This window comes from Ixodes scapularis, unplaced genomic scaffold (genome assembly GCF_016920785.2).
Source record: "Ixodes scapularis isolate PalLabHiFi unplaced genomic scaffold, ASM1692078v2 PGA_scaffold9__187_contigs__length_104089568, whole genome shotgun sequence".
Classification (NCBI taxonomy): domain Eukaryota; kingdom Metazoa; phylum Arthropoda; class Arachnida; order Ixodida; family Ixodidae; genus Ixodes; species Ixodes scapularis.
The window spans coordinates 3596024-3608344 of NW_024609884.1; the positions used below are offsets into that span (position 1 = coordinate 3596024).

General features: G+C 48.3%; 1 protein-coding gene across 1 annotated transcript; it reads left to right on the forward strand.

The window, feature by feature from the left end:
* Nucleotides 1-476: 476 nt before the first annotated feature.
* LOC8029668 (chitinase-3-like protein 1) lies at nt 477-10500 on the forward strand. The gene is made up of 4 exons (XM_029975799.3): nt 477-644; nt 982-1271; nt 8184-8780; nt 10216-10500. Exons 1-4 carry the CDS (start codon nt 477-479, stop codon nt 10430-10432), a joined length of 1272 nt encoding a protein of 423 aa, XP_029831659.3. The 3' UTR covers nt 10433-10500.
* Nucleotides 10501-12321: the final 1821 nt, after the last annotated feature.

Here is a 12321-nt window from a genome sequence, read left to right on the forward strand (position 1 = left end):
CTTTGACTCTACGTGCACCATCTCCGGACTCGGTGCTTCGGAGCTTGACTCCGAAGCCTCGGAGTTACGTGCATCGGAAGTGACTTTTGGCCGTCCAGTCGAAGGAGTCAGTGACTCCTTGATTCCGGGGCCGCTACTGAACACGCCCATTGCGTACAAGGATTTTTGGAAGGAGTCTATTCCAGAAAAAGAATACACTCAGAAGAAACCCCTTTGCTACGCAATGCAGCTTTATTTACGTATAATCAAAGTCGCGCTGTTTTATGATGGCATTATCGGCCATTGCATTATACCACTCCGTCGCTCAGCTGTTGAGAGCTCGTTGCAGAATGCCTGCTGCGTCCTCAACCTGCGCACTCACGGTATCTAAAGTATCTGCTGAAGCCGCGAGGCACGGGACTCCGTTGCTGAGCGAGAGCGGCCTCGTGGCGCGGCCGACAAGAAAGAAGAAGCGGAAGGTCTTCGAGCGCTGGACGATGCGCCTGTCAGAGCAGAGCCTGCTGAGCAGGCGAGACCTTCCCAGTGTCGACACGGGAGACCCCTTCATCCAAACCTCGTACGTGTACACGGTCAGTTCGTGCATGCTCCTGGTGGTCGTGTTTTTCGTCGTGCTGCCGGGCGCGCTCATCCCCTACTTCCGAAAGGTGAACCTTGCTCCTACCCATCCTCTCCCTCACGTTTACGCGCCTAGAAACATTCCCGCGTCCACTTCCACGCGGAGCGTACTGAGATTCAGGCCAAAAGCGTCCGATAAGGACGGACCTTCCGAAAATGAGGTTGTGTGCCGGAAATGCAATTGACACAGGGACACTGAGCGCCTAAACCTTCTAGTGGAAGCTCGCATTTGTTCTGTAGTGGAATCATGATGACCTGGGCCAGCGCCTTCCTTGTGACCTTTACGTTTTGGCGAAAAGAAAATTCGCCAAAGGCACTTGCTCCTCAAAGCTCGATAATAAGGGCCACCTTGCTCTAACTTTCCAGGTGCGTTATCTGTCGGAGCTACCCCACATGGAAGACCAGGGTCGACCTCGACACCAAGGGCCAGCGGGGGCCTTCACACTGTGCCAGCTGAACGTCGAAAGCTTCGCGAGACCCGACCCCTGGACCTACAAGGTGGAGTTCATTCCGACCAAACTCTGTTCTCACGTTGTCTTCTCCGTCCCGGGTCTGAAGGACTGGTTCAACGACATGATCAACTACGACGTGTACCACAACGCCACCAAACCGGTCTTTTGGCCCGCGGTGCGAGCGCTCCGGCTCAAGGGACCCAGGTTCGTTCAAAACTCGAGTGAAAATGACCGACTGGAATCGCTGTAGAGGTCCGAAATATGATCATACACTCTAAGAAATGCTTGCGCGTCTACTGACCCTCAAAACACTCCAAGAGCCAATCTCTGTGAGCTACGAAATCTGATGAGGCGGAACATCCGTTTAGACATAAAAATGAAGTCTGCTCTGTAGCATTACGCAATGCAAAGCCTGACGGTTTGCATTGCTTAATGTCACAACTCAGACTGCGTTCTTTGGTCTAAACATTGGTTTCGGAATTGTCATTCGCTGAGCTGCCTCCGCAAGTTGCAGTGATTGGGTCTCCGAGTGTTGTGCGTGAAAGTAGACGCACAAACTTTTTTTAGAGTGCGTGTCCGAAGCGTGAGCTGGGTACGACGGACGTGCTCGTCTTCCGCGGATGCATCACAGTGAAAAGGCGGAGTAGTTTCGAAGGAAAGAAGGCACAAAATCGACCGCTATATTTCGAAAATTTTTGTACCGAAGAGCAGACTTTTGACTTTCTAGTCTCTATCTTTTAACCCACTAAACGATATGCGATTAGTAAAATCTCAACCTGAGATCATTTATCCCAGCCCGAAATTCATTTTATGGCTCCTTCGAAAAGATTCGACCACCTGCCCTGTAGCAGGAGGCCAGCGGGTTAACTGTTATTCAAGCAGTATACTGGGCAGCGACGTAATGTCGGTTCTTTGGTTCTTATGCCCACCAGCCGTACGGTACAGCGTGGGAAACCCACCGGCAAACAGCCATACAGCGTGTGAAACTCACGCTGCTCAATTGCACGTTGAAACAGTATTAACTTCTTCATCTTATGTATACCATTGATTCGCATTCCCGCGAGCAAGAAACAACAGTATATACTTGGAGTCAACGTTCTGTGGCATTTTAGAAGAAGTCTAAAGTGCGCGTCAGCTTTCATGGGTGCTCAAAGTGTGCGAGCGCACGGGCACCCTATAGCTTTGACTTCATTGATTCTGAAACATGACCCCCAGATATCGCGATGCAACCGCGCTGCATGCCTTGCTTCGGTGCCACGGTCCAAGATATATACAGCGTTGTGCCCGTCACTAAAAATAAATAATGAATTAGAATTACAGTTACTCACAGGATTACAGGCGGAGTATGCACTGCGGCTCCTGCGCCACCGCCTGACAGGTGTATGGGTCATTGTTTGTGAGCCGGCGCTCGAAGTATCTTTGGCCACAGTCAGAGTCAAAGCGTCCTGGCCGATGGTACAAGTGATATGTCTAGAGTAGACTGGGATTCCTGCGCGTTTCCCGTCAATTCCTTTCTTTTCTTCCCCGTTGACCCGCGTCCTGTGTGCCTCTCGTTTTGCGCGGTAGGTCAACATCTAACGACTAATCGTCAGTAATTAGTTACTCAGAAAGTATTACTTTACAAATTACAATTTCAAGAACGTAGCGGATTACAATTAATTCCGATACTTGTAACCGATTACTTCCATGTCTGGATATACAATGTATAGGTGTGGACACCGCGCTCGTCGCAGCTGACAGATAAAGTCCTCTCCTCGCCTTGGTTTCAAGCGGCGGCACCAGATGGCTCCGCGATAAGCGGCTAGTAGCCGCCTGACACGGGCCCGTTTTTCCATGCTTCTCGATGGGAGACGTGATTGTTTTTAAAATCAAAACATTTTTTTTTTCTTTGTGTACGCCACGTCATGTAGAATTTGGCACTTGCGCTGCGCGGGTTGCTTAGACACTGCTTCGTCATTCACCCTCGTGTCTCAAGGGCGGCCGTAACAGTCTTATCAACGCGTTCAAGTAGAGAGATCTCTGACACGGTGTTCAAGTCAGCGTCCGTCAAGGTTAAGTCACTGGATTTTGGGGAAGTAGCACCAAACTCCTCGTATTATCGGCATTTTGGTTCGCGGAATGAGCAGCTTCTCTTTGATCTCTTCATTCTTGGTAAGCCGATCCAAATACCCGGCGACAGGTTGCTTTAGAAATAGATTTCTCCTATAACGAGATTTTTCTATCCAAACACCGGCGAAACAAGCGTACATCTTTGGTCCGCCACCACCTACGGCGTCGGTGCTTAATTGGCGGCATTGAGAGCTCATTTCCGTCTTGAAATAGGTAAAAAAGATCAATATAATTATAAAGTATCCGCGAAAACCAGCATAATTGGTAAGTTGATTTGATACGGTGTGCCAAAGACGCTTAGGGTAAGGCGGGGCAAAATAAGACAGGTTTGCCAATCGATGCTGTATTTTTCTTTTTATTGGGAATCAAGAAAAAAAATGGTATCAATATCTTCTTTGGCGTCTTGGCATTGCGGTCTGTAAAAATGTCCATACTGGAGTTAGTAGAACTACAAGATATTTGTTGATAATAAAGAGCGACAAACGTATCAATTTGCCCCGACCCCCGCGAGGCAAAACGAGACCGCGGGTGGGTCAAAGGAGACGCCCTGTCAAAAAATAAAAACAGGGCCCAGTTCTCGCACTCAGAACGATTGAAGAATACACCGGGGAACCCCACACAATCTTTGTGGGAGCCCTATTTTCACGCCGTGTTTTGTATATACGCAAAACGGGGTGGCTGTTTCGCTCCACACTTCTACGGACGCCAGGCGCTGCCAGCCACACTGGCGCTCGTCGGCAGAACGCCTCCGCTTTACCGGCTTCGAGGGTCTGCGGATTATATCCGTTACTTGGAATAATCCTCCTCAGTTTCATCTGTTTCACAATAGGTGATATCCCTTGTACGTGAGCGCCAAAAGGGACTTCTCCGAACACACAATATGCTTAACAATCTCTCTTTTTTTTTTTTTTTTTTGCTGATTGGGATTATTTTGTTGCTCGGATCCGAATTCGCTTTTGCCATTTCCTTGATTTTCCTTGAACGTCTTTGGAGTGCATCATTAGAAGGGAGACTGAAGTGGTTTTGTACTTGAGGAAAAACACCTAGATCGTCTTCATTTGGCCCCCAGGATCACGAATATCGAGATTATTTTCCAGTTTGGTGCACGGAGGCTGTAGAAAGTCATTTTCAAAATACCGCTGGAGCCCCTCCTTCTCGAGGCGTGACGTCAAATTAGGAGTTTTCACAATCTCCGCTCTCTCGCATCTTCAGCCCCTATATCAAAGCTATGCAACCGCACTCTTAGCATTAAAAAAAAAAAGTAAAAAAAAAAAAAAGACGTCATAATTGGTGCTAGTGCGGGGGAATACCTGGGCCCGTTTGCTCGAAGCACTAACCGCGGCTAAAGTTAGCCGCAGTACCTAGGAGAGGGATTTTGAGATCACGTGAATGGCTCGGTAGGGATGCGGGGAAACATGGCGGTGCCCCAGTGAGTGAGCGCCGCTCGCTTTGGAACTAATATGTCGTTGTGGTTGCAATATCGGGCGCGTTAGTCAGCAACGAATGGTGCAGGAGGCTTTCGCTTTGCCTTACCTCACTTAAACCGCAAAGCATGGGCAATGACATCGCCGCATTTTTTAGATAGTGTTTCGATTCTGGGCACTTCTAAGCCTAAATGAACGTGATAATGGTCGGCATAGCAACATCTTTGGAAAGCGGATTGGTGATAGCACACAAAAGCAGACGGCGTCCCAACAGACCTTTTTTCTAAATTATCCAAGCACCGAGGTGCATGCTACGACTGGTAGTTGCACGCGTCGCAAGTGCTGGCGTCTGCAGTAGTAACCGTTCTAAAGCAAAATGTATAAAACTAATTTTGCCTTGCACGCGCGTTCGTTAAAGCCTTATTATGATTTTTTACTTCAATTTTTTTATAAAAGGAAGGCCAGCGCGCGTGAACCGTAGAATTACACTTCCAGTGTTCTCCTCGCGATGCTTGGATAATTTAGAAAAAAGTCTGTCGGGACGCTGTCTGCTTTTGTGTGCTATCAACAATCCGCTTTCCAAAGACGTTGCCATGACGACAATGATCGCTTTCATTTAGGCTTAGTAATGCCCAGAATCGAAACACTATCTAAAAAATGCGGCGATGCCATTGCCCATGCTTTGCGGTTTAAGTGAGGTAAAGCAAAGCGAAAGCCTCCTGCATTACTCTTTGCTGACTAACGCGCCCGATATTGCAGCTACAACGACATATTAGTTCCAAAGCGAGCGGCGCTCACTTACTGGGGCACCGCCATGTTTCCCCGCATCCCTACCGAGCCAGTCACGTGATCTCAAAATCCCTCTCCTAGGTACTGCGGCTAACTTTAGCCGCGGTGAGCGCTTCGAGCAAACGGGCCCTGACACGCTTGCCATTGCGTGCGCTGCCCCCACGAGCGACACGCGCTTGGCGGCCGAAAGATGTGTACGTAACGACTGATCGGAGTTTTTTTCGTGTTTTTTCGCGTTTAGTTTACATCTTGAAGGAAAACGAACGTGATATTCAAATTGACGGGATAAAAATACTCTAGAATTCACCACTAACTCGTTTTTATTCCGAGCCTCTTCAGCTTTCCTTTAGGTATCGCGAATGCTTTAGCTGCAGCCCAAATAGACTGACGCTGTTGATGCACGCTTCTAAGTGCTTTCATGAGGTTACTGTCGCACCATAAAGCCCTAGCTGTTTTTTCTTGTACGTCAGGATCCATCATAGACAATAAAATACATAGCTATAGCCTCGAAACAAACACGGAACCCGCCAAAAATCAGTTTACTCCTTTTGACGACGAAATTGTCGCGTTTTGCCCTTGCATATACTCTTAATTAGACAATTGTATAGTCCTAACAATAAATACCCAGAGCGTTAAAATTGTACCTGCAGTGCGCTAATAAAACAGACAAATAGAAAAATGAACTTGGCGCAGTAGTTTTTTTTAACGCAGTTGCATTCTTTAGAAGACTGCAAGTGCATAATTTCCCCACATTTTGGCTTTTCGTCAGTCCATGAACATTAAATGTGCGATTTCGTTTCGCCAGCCTGTTTCCAACAATTGTAGCAGATTTTTTTTATTAAGTAAAGCGTACAAGAGCCGGAACATGTCGGCAAAGTATTAAGGTAATCACATTCCAAGATTCGAATACAGATGACGCAAAATTCAGAATGTCTCGCCCCACCTCACCCTATATTGTCGAGAAACGCTTTCGGTATACGATGAAGCTTCATAGCGATCTTGGCGAGCGACTGATACAGAACGACGCTTTCGAAGCTTCGAAGATCTGCGTGAACCGAAATGGCGATTGCCATGGCAAGAGAAACCTCTCAGCCAGTCGTCTTTCGAGGTTTCTGTCATCTGTATGTTAGAACCTCTTTGTGTCCGGCTAGCAGGCAGGGCAATGGCGCTACTTTTCCAAGGATCTAGTGAGGTCAGAGCAGACACTCCGACGGAAAAATGCGCGCGCCCGCGAACGAGATTTTTTTTTTTTTTTTTGGACGATGGACGTTGTATGTTTTTTTTTTCTTTTTTTCAGTTGGACGGTATCTGGACGGCAGAGACGCTGTCAGCTAAGGCTGCGTTCACACTTGCGAAAAGCTCTGTTGTAGCCGACCGAACTTCCTGGGCGGAAAAAGACGGCACCGTTCTCGTTTGCTGCCACTTGTCGCGTTTGCGCGTCTCCGGTCTCTCGCAAATATCCGAACAGACTGCCCCTGGCTCGAGGGGTGTTAAAAAGAGAAAGCTCTCGCAGAGTTCCTCTTGCAGTGAACGCTAACTCGCAGTGCCGAGAAGATGCGCAACATTCTGTCGGTGATACGAGAAGGAAAGAATAAAAATAACGAGCAAACGGAGACAACGTGCGTACGTATACACTCTAAAAAAAAGTCTGTGCGTCTACTTTACCGCACAACACTCGGAGAGCCAATCAGCGCAACTTGCGGAGGCAGCTCAGCGAATGACGATGCCGAAACATATGTTTAGACCGCAAAACGCAGTCTGAGTTGTGACATTAAGCAATGCAAGCGTGACGTTTTGCATTGTTTAATGTCACAACTCAGACTGCGTTTTTTTGGTCTAAACATATGTTTCGGCATCGTCATTCGCTGAGCTGCCTCCGTAAGTTGCGCTGATTGGCTCTGCGAGTGTTGTGCGTGAAAGTAGACGCACAGACGTTTTTTAGAGTGTACCCACTCACGCCACTTGTATTCCCCAGATCTCCTTCGCGGGCTCTGTCTTCGTTGCTCAGATGCCTCTTGTCGAACAGGGTCGAACAAGTTAGTCCCAATCAGCATTTCTGCCGACACAACGATACGCCGTTTTCATGCACATCTTAGCAATTCCGATGGCAACCCCCAACAACTCGGGCGACTCGATCGGCCAGGATGTGACGCTGGCAAGCGCCATTCCCTCCGTGCGTTCCGACTGGCTGCGTGGAAACTTTTTCTGCGCGGGAAAAATCGGTCCCGGACCGATTGCTCCCGTGATCGAATATTCCGTCGCCGGCGAGGGAATTCCCCCTGCCGGCGTCAATTTCCCCGCGGATTCGCCTGCGAATCCGCAAGTGTGAACGAGCCATGCGCCTAGACGACTTCATCTGGTCGATCGCATCGCAGCGTCCGCCGCGCTGTGTTCTCTTAACTAGCGCACTTAGTGACCGACAGAGAACGCGTTGCAGGTGCAGCACTGACGTCACGTCAGGTGATCATTGTTGCCATTCCTCTGAGATTGTTTTGGTTTTTGCCACCTAAAACCGAACTCTGAGCCGTGATATTTAGAAAACTACACATAGTTTTGAGGAAAATAAATATGTTTGTAATTTAGTGACACCGACTGACCTGAAAACATTCGTAATCCGAGATTTGAAAATATTGACCGTAGTTGCCCTTTAACTGCGTTGGAAACTCATGATCTCCTTTCTTCCGAGAAGAGCATGCGCTCCCGCAGCACTTGCTGTGACCCGGGGTCTTAGATCATCAGCTGCCGGGAGGTACACGCACCTGCGGCTAACGTCGTCCACTGTTTCGCTCCGCAGGCTGCTCGTGAGTGTCGGCGCCTTCGAGAACGTGACCAGCCTCATATTTCACGTGGCCAACAACGCAGATGTGACGGCGAGGTTCTCCCGCAACATGGTCCGCTGGCTCCTGGGCAACTCTCTGGACGGCGCTCTCTTTACGGGCATGTTCCCAGCACGCCCGGCGACGCGCAACGCTATGGTGCGGCTCGTCAAGAAGCTCGGCTCCTTGTTCAAAGTGCACCAGCTCCAGCTGGGAGTCGTGGTGCCACCCAAAGCCGGGATCTTCCAGACCCGCAACGCGGCCGTCAAGCTCGCCCAGTTCGTCGACCTGCTGGTGGTCAAGGTGCGCAAGGAGCCGTCCTGGAAGGCGGCGGCCGAGAGCCGCGCCAGCATGGAAGCCGCCATCGCGCTGCTTCGACGCTGCGGGGTCCCCGTGTCCAAGCTGGTGCTCACGCTCAGCCTGGAGGCCAGCTCGTTCCGGATCGCGGAGGGCCTCGAGGCGGCGGACCTGTCCATTTCCAGCACGCTGCCTTACTACACCGTCTGCGAACGCCTCAAACAGGGCAACTGGGAAACCGCGTTCGACTCGGATTCTCTGTCGAGCTTCATCCACAAGCGAGTGTTGCATACTCCCCCCCTCTCTCTCTCTTCGTTCACATAACACCATTTCGTACCTGCGGCGCTCTCGTCTTTTTTTTTTTTTTTTTGACGCACGAGCAACGTCGCAATCGCTACATCAAAAGCAAAATCGCAGCGTGGGAGTCGGGCTTTAGAAAATGTACCTTGATGCATCTTCCAGTAATTTACTTTATGTATGCTTTTTTTTTCTTTATGCCTATGCAGGCAAAAAGTTCCCAGTGTTTATGCATCAAATGGCCTAAGAAAGCTGGAACTTCCACTAAAAGTTACGTTGGCGATGCTGATAAAATGCGAATATTTCATTTCGGAACATTACCTAAATTGAAAACAAACTGAGAGTGGTTTCTAAAAATTGATGATGTGTGCATGACGCTTCTCTGAGTTTTGCATACACGAAGCGTGAGGGCATCTGCTTTCAACGAAGCCATCTCAATGTTGCAAAATTTCAAAAACCTGTTTAAAATCCTGAGTTAAACGATCTTATAAAATAAAACTTTCACTTTTTTTTTTTTTTCACCGTTAATTTTAGCGTTAGGTTGAATTTCGACTTTCTGTGGTTCGTAATTTACTGATACAGTACAAACCGATATATTGTTCATGGGCCACCCCGAACACCACTAAAAAAAACGACATTGATATTGATTGATATATTGGTTTCTGAGTTCAATGACAAATAATATTTGGGAACGGCGAGTGCCCCCGTGCCCTAATTAAATCCTTGGTTCGACTCGTGAAAAACAGTGCCAAACGTCGGCGGACATTGGGAACGTTATTTTCCATTCGTGCGTTTTGCTTTATTTAGCATTTTCCTTTGCTTCAATTAGCGTTGCGTTTTTTTTTTTATTTGTTAGTCAGTTTGCTTCATCGCTTTAAACGTAAACGATAAAGGTACTTTGGTTTGTAGATGATGTTATCGACCGCGACGGATGTCTGGTGGACATTGTAAAGTGATAATCATTAATCGAATTACCTAAAACCGACTAATGAATGTTTGAAATATTCACTTTAGCTTCCGATGTTGCCCGTCTTGAAATTATGCCATAGCTGTTTCTTTTTTTTTAGAATTGAGGCAATACAATTGTTCTGTGTACTTCGGCAAAGTTAGACGTGCCACACAAAAAGCGACGAAAGCAGCAAGTTGGTAATTCGCATAAGAATTTAATCCTTCCAAAAATAAACCTGCCAAGTTTCTTTCATCGCTGCCAGCTACCGCTGCCATAGTAAATAACCCAACAATAGTTGCGTATATTTTTGTGCGAAGTTGACATTATTCACAATTTTGTGCTTTCTATTACAAGCTCTTTCTTTACTACTGACTAGCTCTCTCCGCGCTTTAACTGTCGTACAGCGCATAATACGACCATCTTTTTGAGATACGGCTAATGATCGGTATTCGGCGCCCGCTCCTCAGGAACCACGAGTGGGTGATCTTTGACGACAGCAGAAGCATCGACCTCAAGATGTGCGTGCTTCACAACGCGTCCCTGGCCGGAGTGCTGGTGTGGGACATCAGCGTCGACGACTTTCGCGGCCTGTGCGGCACAGTCCACCCGTTGCTGGCAGCCGTGCACAAGAGCCTCGTGCGACAAGACCCGGCGACTAACGTCACCAAGCTCAGAACATCCTGACGCTGGCCGCTCTTGCTGACACCAATTAACGCGATTCGGTGGCTGGAGTGCAATTAAAGATACAAATGATCCCGTGAATAGAATGGAAAGTAACTGAAGTTTCGGAGCCTTCTTCTGAACAATTGACACCATTGAGATGGACTGGTACGGAACATTCTGCGAAGGCCTCTTCCAGGAGACTGTAGGCGCAGTCGACGTCTTTTCGCAGGTAAAATGAGTGGCTCCTCTAAATAGACCGATCCCACCAGCCAGTTTGACTACGCCACCGCTGCCGCAATGCATCGAGGGGACTCTATAGCCTTTCTGCACGTGCGACAACCTCGCTGCATGGAACTCTGCGCGTGTAGAGCACGAGATCGCACGAGTCCCCTCGTGCACTGCCGTCTGCCTCCTGTGCGCTAAAGTTATAGCGGCGTCACGCATGCGCCAAACGCTTGGTGAGATTGGTCTATTTCGTACACGACGGATCCAACGATGGTTGATCAATATGTTCCACTGTGCGCACGCGGTTTTCAAGCAGGTAGCTTGGAAATAGGAAAAGCACAATCCCAGTGGCACAATCGCTTCGACTATACGTTATACAGCAGCTGTACTTGGGCTGTTTTCAAAAATTATTCTGTTTAATACGTATCTTACAGACCGTTAGTCGGATTAATAGGTTGCAAAAATGGAATCTCTCAAATTTGTGACTAGAAACTGGCTCGATACCTTGGACCCGAGTATTGGCCAGGTGCGCTGGTCAATACTGGGCCTATACAAACTGTTGCGCTTGAGTGCGTTGGAAGTTCCGTCGAGAAGCGATGGCGAGTCACTGGGACACACTCGCACTTCGAATGCAGCGTCTTGTAGGAAAATGTTAGATCCATGTCAGATTCGGTCAAGTCCAGTGTCAGTCAGGAGGCTCCAACTTCAATTTGCGCTCCATCCGAGGCTCCGGCCTCAAACGGGCCGGTTCCAGTCAACGGCTTCGATGGTTCCGGTCGATCCAAAACGATCCCGACGATTTGTGGCTTGATCCAGTGAAACTTATTATTACTCTAATCAGAAAACTAACGGTTACTTTTTCAAGTAATGATAAATTATTTTTCATTTCGAGTAATCGAGTAATCTAACTGAATACGATGTAAGCAAGAGTAATTGTGATCGCTGACTTTTTTTGAGTAACGTGTGTAGCAAATTGTTGTGTGTATGTTCATGCAGCCGGAAGTTAGTCGGCCTCAGTGGGTGTCTGGTGTCTCAGCTGTAGATGAGCAATTTAGCGAGTGCGGTATACCGCACTGCCTAAACCGCTAGCCTGGGGTCTTTAACGTGCACCACGCAGTAGTGATACACGACCGCACGCCGGTACGATGCTCATCCAGATCGAGACGGGCAGGTGTGGGGATAGAACCCAGGATCCCTGGGTTCTGCAGCGCGAGCTCCACGTGCTCCGAGCTGGTATGCGCTAGCCCACTCGGCCATCGATCCCCGGTGTATAGACAAGACTGTGCGCTTGACAGAAGCGCCCAAGACACGGCTCGTCACTGATGATTGTTTACAGATAAAACGCGGAGTAAGGGTTTGTACGACCCAGATATGTTCGCAATTATTCCTGCCAGATCCTAGAAGCCTTACCAGGTTTCTGGGATCTGGCAGGATAAAAACAAAAAAGACACTATTTGGCGTCGTCATCTCGACTCTTCATATTCGCATTTGACGCAAAGGAACAAAAGGAAACAAACGCATATGCTCAAACATAGACACGAGCTCTATTTGTTGAGCAGTGTGCTTTGATGGGCTAGTTGGTTCATGACTAAATGGAACAGCGCAGAACATAGGACAGAAAGAACAGGACAACACAAACGCTGTGTTGTCCTGTTATCTGTGTACAAACTTTCATGCATTCCGAG

Excerpts from the sequence above, each read along its gene's own strand:
- LOC8029668 (XM_029975799.3), top strand. The coding sequence starts at position 477 with ATGCGCCTGTCAGAGCAGAGCCTGCTGAGCAGGCGAGACCTTCCCAGT. Across the intron at positions 645-981 it reads TCATCCCCTACTTCCGAAAG|GTGCGTTATCTGTCGGAGCT; the intron begins GTGAACCTTGCT and ends CTAACTTTCCAG. Across the intron at positions 1,272-8,183 it reads CTCCGGCTCAAGGGACCCAG|GCTGCTCGTGAGTGTCGGCG; the intron begins GTTCGTTCAAAA and ends TTCGCTCCGCAG.